Source organism: Sus scrofa, chromosome 7 (assembly GCF_054392235.1).
Source record: "Sus scrofa isolate SSC_HxYL_T2T_F1_AM1 chromosome 7, Sscrofa_HxYL_maternal_Yorkshire_Landrace_v2.0, whole genome shotgun sequence".
In the NCBI taxonomy this organism is placed as follows: Eukaryota; Metazoa; Chordata; class Mammalia; order Artiodactyla; family Suidae; genus Sus; species Sus scrofa.
Window position 1 is genome coordinate 83737539 of NC_139389.1, and position 8391 is coordinate 83745929.

General features: G+C 59.2%; 1 protein-coding gene across 2 annotated transcripts; it reads right to left on the minus strand.

The window, feature by feature from the left end:
* Positions 1 to 1188: 1188 nt before the first annotated feature.
* On the minus strand, positions 1189 to 7983 carry CPNE6 (copine 6). Of its 2 annotated transcripts, none has more exons than XM_021099221.2 (17): positions 7905 to 7983; positions 6414 to 6585; positions 5486 to 5665; positions 5075 to 5149; positions 4845 to 4919; positions 4586 to 4669; positions 4404 to 4493; positions 3956 to 4060; positions 3640 to 3726; positions 3341 to 3400; positions 2968 to 3101; positions 2837 to 2891; positions 2693 to 2744; positions 2246 to 2379; positions 1895 to 2131; positions 1494 to 1669; positions 1189 to 1387 (listed from the first exon to the last, which is right to left on the minus strand). In XM_021099221.2, the coding sequence occupies exons 2-16, from the start codon at positions 6579 to 6581 to the stop codon at positions 1532 to 1534; spliced, it is 1674 nt and encodes a 557-aa protein (XP_020954880.2). In that variant the 5' UTR covers positions 6582 to 6585; positions 7905 to 7983; the 3' UTR covers positions 1189 to 1387; positions 1494 to 1531. The 2 variants fall into 2 exon arrangements, with proteins under 2 accessions (XP_020954880.2, XP_084825257.1); XM_084969131.1 differs by having other exon boundaries at positions 7138 to 7983.
* Between the last annotated feature and the right edge of the window lie 408 nt (positions 7984 to 8391).

Consider the following 8391-nt stretch of genomic DNA (forward strand, 5'->3'; position numbering starts at 1 on the left):
AGATCCTTCTAGGAGCCCAGCTCTCCTTCCTGCACTTGGGCTATCCCTTGGCTCTTCACTTGCTCTCTGGAGCTGTGATCCAGATCCATTACTGCTGTTACCTGCTTTCTTAACTGGCTGGGGCCTTTCATGGCACACACATGGGGAGAGACGCCCATCCACAGGGACCTACACCCGTACACACAATCAGGCCATGTTTCTAGACAATCGGATCATAAGATAAGGGTCACATGGATACAGCTCAAACAGAAGTTGTTGCTCGTGATTAAATGTATGGGGCCTTTACTCTGGCATTGCTGTGGCTGTGGTATAGGCTGGTGGCTACAGCTCTGACACAACCCCTAGCCTGGGAACCTCCATATGCCATGGATGTGGCCCTAAAAAGGCAATAAATAAATAAATAAGTAAATAAGAGTGTGGGCCCTTTAGCTAGATGGGCCCAGGTTCAAGTTCCAGGCCTACCCATTCTTTGACCGTGGGTGAGCTTCAATCAAGCCTCATTTGTTTTGTCAGAAAAATGGGGAAAATAATGACAGCTACCTGGTGAGAATGGATGCAGTTAAATCATTAAGCACAAAGCTTCACACGTGCTAAAGGGTAATGTTTGCTGTTGTTGTTAATGTTATTCAGAGTACACAGCTGGACTTCCTGAACCACTAAGGCTACACAAAAGGCATATCCCTGGAGAGTCAGGGATATGCGGGCACACACACACACACACACACACACACACACACACACACACACACAACAGCCCCCCCCACTGCTGTATTCATAATTCACTAGCAGATCGGCAGTCCTTCTTCAGTCCCCCACCCCCGCCTCTTCTCAGCCCACCCCACAGCTGTGTGGGGGCTGAAGTTCAGCCCCTGGCAGGCTCAGCTGGGCTTCTCTGGAGACAGCTTGAGAGGGCATCAGCTTGCCCCCTCGACAGCCCCTTATTACCCCTTCGTCTCTGGTAATTAACCCCCAAGGAGCCTGGACCCCCTGGGGTTGGGAGGTGAGGGTAGGGACTCCTCAGATGTCACTGGCACATAGTTGCGGGAAAATAGCAGAGACATATCAGTCTGCCTGGGGGCCTCTGGCATAGAATTCAAAGGATGCTGCTTCTCATTTCTTAATGGTGTGTGTGTGTGGTGCCACGGGCTGCCGAATGGGCATCTGAGGCATGATGGGTAGAGACTGAGGTGCTAGGAATGGTTCCCTTTATTAATGGCCAGAAAGTCAGGATCACTGAAGAAAGTCACTGAGGGACCACCGAGGCTGAGGAGTATGGGACCTGGAGAGATGGGGCAGGGCTCACCACTGACTTCCAGGACCCAGGGGCACAACTGGTCCAAGAGGGAGAGGCACTGGTCACTTGAGTCACAAGGGTCAGGACAGGCACCTGGGAGAGAATGGGATCTTCATAAACCTCCTCATCTACACCACACCCAGCCTGCGATGGCCTCTGCCAAGCCCCACTCTGAACCCCCTAGTGTCCCAGGACTCACTGAGAGGCTGGAGGGAGTGGCGGTCCGGTGGGTGGTGGTCACGGGCTAGGGCTGGGGGTCGTGGCCGGCGTGCAGGGCCTGGGAGCCCCGGGGCTGATGCCCTGGCTTGCGTAGTACTCCACCACCTGCCGTGGCACCTCGGCCAGGACACACTTAGCGAGCGCAGAGGGTGGGGCCTGGGGCGGGGGCGAGGGCGGGGACATGGTTAAGCAGGGAAAGTGGGAAAGGGTGGGGGTGGGATGGGGGTGGTTGGGTGAGGGGCGGAGGTTCGGGGGGGCCCCCTACTGGGCCCTGGCGTCCTTCGGTTGGGACGTCACTCGGGTAGGAGAGATGGGTTGGATTTGGGGGTTGCAGGAGATGCTGAGGAGTCCTCCTGCTGGGAGGGGACTCCAGGCACTCACATCCTTGAAGTCCCGGAAGGGCACGAACTGGACGATGTCGCGAGCCGCGGGCACCCCTCGGGGGCAACGCAAGGGACCGTCGTCACCGTCCAGCAGCCGCATGTCCGAGAAGTCGGCATTGCCCACGCCCACGATGATGATGGACATGGGCAGGTGGGAGGCCCGCACGATGGCGGCGCGGGTCTCGGCCATGTCACTCACCACTCCGTCTGTGAGCACCAGCAACACAGAGTACTTCTAAGGGCAGGCAGAGGGGAAGGGTGGGTCAGCTCTGCGGCCTTGGCACTCACCCCAAGCCCGGCCTGGGTCCTGGCCTCTCCCAAGGACACCTGGGGTGCCTGGGTTCCTCACCGTGGCCTGGCCAGTGCTCTGCTCCCGCTGGGCTGGGCCAGCCACTCGGTTGATGATGGGGGCCACGTTGGTGGGGCCATAGAGCTGGATCTGGGGCAGGCAACGGCGGTAGGAGGTGATGACCCCCGAGATCTCTGAGGGCAAAGAGGTGAGGAGGGCAGAGATTAGCTGGAAGCCCTTCCTGACATCCCTTAACACAAGGAGGCTGTCTCAGGACAGCCCTGCCACCAAGTTCCTCACTAAGAGCTGGATGACCTAAGTGCTGGCCGAATTGTGTTGGCAGATGCTTGGCCACGGGCTGGAAGTCTTACCAAAGGGAGACAGGTGTTGGATGAATGAAGGCGTAGGGAGATGGGCCCATGGGATTGGAATCTGCCCCGCCTGGGGTGTAAGGCCTGGGCAGCAAGCTGTACTCGGGGAGGCAGTGCTAGCGGGAATCTCTCTTACCTTCACATTCAGGATTTTCTGGGTCAAAGTTGATAGCAAAGTCATGGGACACCTGTGAGGACAGGGTGTGGCCAGCTGGGAGATGTCTTTCTTTCCTGTTGGACTCTCCCATCATCTCTTCCCCTCCCTTTGCACCCGGCCTACCTCAAAGTTGGGGGGAATTCGAGCTCCAAAGCCAAATGCTGGGAATCGCTTGTCGCTGGGGAGAAGAAAAGGCTGTGGGGACCCATCGGGCAAGGCCTCCCTGCCAGTCCCCCTCCCCCAGTTCCTCTTACCTGTCGTAGTCCTGGCAGATGCCTCCCACCGCACGCAGGGCCTGCAGGTAGTGGTTGGGCTGGCGGGGGCTCAGGCAGTGCAGGGACTGGCTGCTCCTCGGGTCCCCGTTGGAGGCGGTGAAGTCAATGGCCACCTGGTGGGGATGGTGAGAGGGTCAGGCTTCATCCCTGAGAACCAGCGGAGAGGCCAGGCCAGAGCAAGGGTCTGTAGGGAAGACTAAAGTGAATCTGAGCAAGCCCCCAGGTCGCTCCATCTTGGGGTCGGGGGAGGGAAATAAGCTGACCCCGCTAAGGCGCATAAGAGGTCCGAGCAGTGGCTGTGGGGATTCTGGGCTCCTTCTGTTCCCTATGTCCTCATCCCCTGGGCCTTTACCGTGAAGCTGATCTGACAGCCGCCCATGATGTAATCCAGGAAGGTGTGCACCTTTTCCACCTGGTGGGAGGAGGGGAGATAAAGTAGAAGGATGGCCCCTTGAGGGGGGAGCTGGGTGGGGCCTCTGTGGGGGAAATGGAGGGGCCAGAGGTTCTGAGGTTTAAGTTGGCGGTGGATAGGGCAAAGGGGGTCTCCGTTCACAGGAGCAGGGATCTGGTCTTGGAAATGAGGGCAGGTCGAATCTGAGGATGCCGTGGGGCTGGAGTGGGGCAGGGCTTGAGGCGGGCCCTGGGATTTACCGTGCACTGGGCCAGCACTACAGTGCCCGAGCTCTTGTAATTCTTCTTCTTGTCCCGGTACTTGGGGTTGATACAGTCCCACTGCATCTAGACCCCACATATCCCATAAGCCCAGGGTCACATCACGTGACCCCATCCGCTCCCTTCCCGCAGAGCCTCCCACAGCAAGACCCCCACAGCTCAGTGGCTAGGCTGAGTCTGGAGGGTTTCTATCCGCTCCATCTCTTATCACGTGTGAGGGGCTCTTTAGCATCACCCTTGGGATTCTCCCAGGGATCTGGGTGGGATTCTGGGATGGGGGAGGTCTTGGTGGCACCTCCTGCCCAGGCTTTGCTGTTCCTTCCTGCATCTCCTGGAAGGTGCTGGTGAACTCGCCGATGAAGTCATGCTTCCCGCTGGAGTCGTAGTCATACACCAGGAACTGAAAAGGCCGGAGGAGGGTGGGGGTGGAGGGTCAGGGAGGCTTTGCAGTGGCTCCTGGGGCAGGAGGAAGGACTTAGGGTCTTCACAGTCGCTAGGCCCAAACAGATGTCCTCAGCCTGCCCAGAGAGGCCACCGATTCATCCTTTGGCTCCACCTGGCAGGGACTTTGGCCTCTGATAGAAGGCACACTCCTAGGAACACTGAGCTGTGACTGGTTCTTTACCCCACCGTGGGAAGGGGTATCACCTGGGGGAGACAGAGGGGCTCGCCACGCTCAGGGGGATGGTCTCGGGCAGAGGCAGGATGCTCTAACAGGCTGCCCTTGCTTGCGGGGCCCTCACCTTGAGAGGCCGGTGCACATCACAGCTGCACAGGGAGTGCAGGGAGAGACGGAATGGCTCCCAGCTGGGGTTCAGATTGTTCTTCACCACCTTGGAGAGGCACCCAGAGAGCTGGTCACCTCTGACGTAGGTTCCCCTACTCTGCCCTTCCACCCTCCTTCTCCACGGCCCCAGGCACCAACCTCCGTCCTCCAGACCAGCTGGTCGCTCTGGTCTCCGTTGGTCTTATAGATCTCCATGAAAGGGTCAGATTTGCTGAACAGATCCTGGGGACACCCGGGAAAAGGCCCATGAACCTGGTGAGGTCTGTGGCGGGGGCGGGGTGGGGGTGGGTGGCACTAACAGTGAGAAGGGAGCAGCACCGGGACCTGGGATTTGTCCTGGGTGGGGGTGCCTAGGTCCCCTAACGGGGGAGATGGGCCTGGGCTCTGGGGCTCCCACCTTGTTATCCAGCTTGTGGGCTCTGAACGTGAGTTGGACGTAGTCATTGGTGCCGGATACCTCTTCGGCCACGATCTGCAAGGGGAGACAAGTGGCAGGACTCCCCCACCCCACCCCCACAAGGCCTTTCCTCTTGGGTGGGATCAGCCCTGGGCATGATGTCACCATGGATGTCCATGCAGAGGCATTGAATGCCCGGCCCAAGGGTGAGTACAGGTGGCCTTGCCTACCGTGATGGTGGACTTTCCTGCATTCTTCCCATTCTTCAATATCAGCGGCTTTGTGACCTTGGTTTGTGACACAATCTGGGGATGGAGGTGGAAGGAAACCCAGCTGTGATGCCCCCCACCTGCTTTGGCAAGGGTACAAGAGATGGTCTAATTTAAAGTGCCCTCTCAGTGCTCACAGGGAGGGGCTGCACTTGGGCTAGGATTGGACTTAATTTCCACAACAGAGTTAAGAGCTGTGACCCCCATCGTTTAGATGAGGAAAATAAGACTCAGAGAGGTTAAATGTCTAGGCCAAGGCTGCACAGCTGATGAATGGCAGAGACGGGGTCCAAGCTCTGCTCTTCTTTTGGCTTCCAGAGGCAGAGCCCATGGGGTGGGGGTGGGAGTTGGGCTGGGGGTGGAAATGCAGACCTGGCCCAAGGTGCACTCGGTAGAGCCCAGGAAGGTGTCATTGCGGGGACTGGTGGCTCCGTCCTCAGCGTCGAACACGTGGAACTGCAGGGGCTGCTTCTCCTCAAAGAAATACTCCAGGGCCAGCACCCGGGAGAAGACAGGGCTGGAGCAGGAGCGCAGCACCTCCGTGCGATCCACCTGTAGCAGGAGAGGAGCACGCCCTCTGGGAACCCAGGATGCTTGGCCCAGCCCTGGCCCACCCGGGTCTGGCCAGTTTTCCTCAGGCTCCTGAACTCTCAGTGGCTAGCTTTCGTCCCTGGTCCAGACCCTGAGCTCAGGGTGCTGCTGGTCCCATGGGCCATCATCCTTCAGGGGCTTTCATATTTGTTGCCCCCCCCACCCCATAGGTGCCATTTATCAGATGGAGGATGTTCTTTTTTTCTCTCCCCCCCCCCCCGCCTTATTTTGGCCTTTTCAGAGCATATGGAAGTTCCCAGGCTAGGAGTCGAATCAGAGCCATAGCCATCAGCCTGCGCCACAGCCACAGCGACTCAGGATCTGAGCTGCATCTGCGACCTCTGCCACAGCTTGTGGCGAAGGTGGATCCTTAATCTGCTGAGTGAGGCCACGGATGGAACCTGCATCCTCACAGATACTAGTCAGGTTCTTAACCCACTGAACCACAATGGGAACTCCTGGGGCTCTCATATTTGGGAGCAATGCCACTGCCTTTGGGGGCGATCTTAGGACCCAGTGGGACTCTGTGGACTTAGAAGCTGTGAAATGGTTTGTGTGTGTAACGATGGCACCCCTGTCTCCAGGGTTACCCACACAGCCTGCAAGAGGCCCCTTGGAGTCCTCACAGTCCCCAGGAGGCTTTTACTGCCCCCACCCAGCCTCCTCCCTCTCAGGCCCAGAGGCTAGCAAAGGAGAGCCCAGCTCTCACCTCCACCCACTGCTCATCAGAGTGGAGCTTGAGGAGCACGCAGGGATGAGGCTTGGTGAGTGTGTCTCGGTCTAGAAGGCCGTGGCAGGACACCCGCAGCTCTACTCGCGAGGCTCCCAGCGTCATGGCTGGGGGCTCAGGCACCCATGCCATCTCCGGATCTGACATGTCACTGTGGGGACAGAGCAGACACGGCCTGGACGCTGGAAGGGGGACACCTGCCAGGGTGGGCATCTATCTTTGGAAGCCTGAGCCCCACCCCCTTGCCTTTCTTCCCGAGGCCCTGGCATCACATGGCCCTGCTTTCCTCTGACCCCCCTAGGCTTTCCCGGAGTGCTGAGCAAGAGAGGGTAGGGGACCCGTGCCTCCCACTTCTGCACAGCCCAGTGATCCTGTCACCCCTGCTGGCCTAGGATGCCTGGATGGGGCTGGAGGGCGCTGGAGGACCTGGGGGTTCCTGGCAGCCTTGGCTCCTAGGCCATCGATTGATCCACACTTTCTGCTACCTCAGCACCTTCTGCTATTTCCCGACTGATGTTTGAGCCAGCGCTGCACTCAGTCTTGGCTCAAGGGAGCTGAACTGGGACAAGGGGGTGGGGAAGGGGGTGGAGGGGCCCCTGGCAAGTCTGAAGAAGATAGCTAAGAATGGAGGCTGCGGTGGGCAGGAGGAGGCAGGTTGGAAGATGCCCTGCCGGGCTGTCCCCATCCACTTCCCCCGACTCACCTTCTGGTTGGCTGACGGAAGAGGAGGGGCGGTGGGCTTGCGGAGTTGGAAGCAGAGCCCAGTCCCTGCTGAAATCTCCTCTAGGTTCCTGGCAGTGGCTGCCACTATGACAACTAACTCTAGCTTCCTCCCCACCTCCCCTGTTCTCACACTTCTTGCCAGCACTGGCACTGTCTCTTAGCGACAGGATTTTTGGGGGAGCCTTGGCCCCCTCCGTGTTGCCCGTGGGATGCACGCACGCCACCCTCCCCCAGCAGTGGTACCAAGACTCGGGCAGCAGCAGGCAGGGGTCCGCTGGCCTGAGTTCATGGCTGGTCCATTCATCTATCTGTGTCTGTCCACATCTCAGGGTGAGGCTGTCTGATCTCCTGTCGTGCTTCTCCAGCGAGTGTGCGTTGGTGTGTCTGAATGCCCCCACCCGGTGTTTCTGTCCCCTAGTGGGGTGTCTGTCTCCAGGAGGGTGTGACAGTTCCCATACCTCCCTCAGAACTGAGACCCTTTGCTGGCTGGGTACCCCCTCCCCACAGCGTGTGCTTTTCTGGATAAATGAGGGAGGGTCTGGGTTGGGGGTTGGGGGGTCTTTGCCTTCTGGCCACAAGTCTCGCTGCTCTCACAGGTCCCCCGAGATGGGCAGGGGCATGAGATGGTGAGGGTATCGGGCAGGACCGGAGACCCCTCTGGAGGCTGGGGGTGATGTTGTTATGGAGACGGGGCCAGGCTGGGCTGGGCTGGGCTGGGGCTGGGCTGGGGAGGAAGCGGGGGCTCACCTGGGCTCTAGTCGGGGGCTCCTGTCTCCGGTTCTCTGGCCCTGGCCTTGACTCCCTTGCTGCTCCAGCCGCTGGCGCCGGCTCCGGCTCCGGCTCTGCTGCTATTTATGGGTCCTGGATGGGGAGGGGTGGGGGGGCCGCAGCACAGCTCCCCCCCAGCACAGACCGGTTGGGAGGGAGAAGAGGGGAGGGGCAGGGCCACTGCCTAGGAGGGAGTCTCAGAGCCGAGAAGGAGGGCGGGCTGGGGGTGGCTCAGAGGCAAGACCCCCACAGACACAGAGACACACATCTTCTCCTTCATGCCACACCCACACCCAGCATCACAGAGATGCACACGTTGCGGTGGTACGTGTGAACACACGCATTCATTCCAGGAGAGGATGGAGACACATGCACCCATGACTCACAGGCTCACACGTATCTTGACACGCGCAGGTGCCAGCACATAAACTCACCGTGACACCATGACAGTCACAGCCCTACAGAT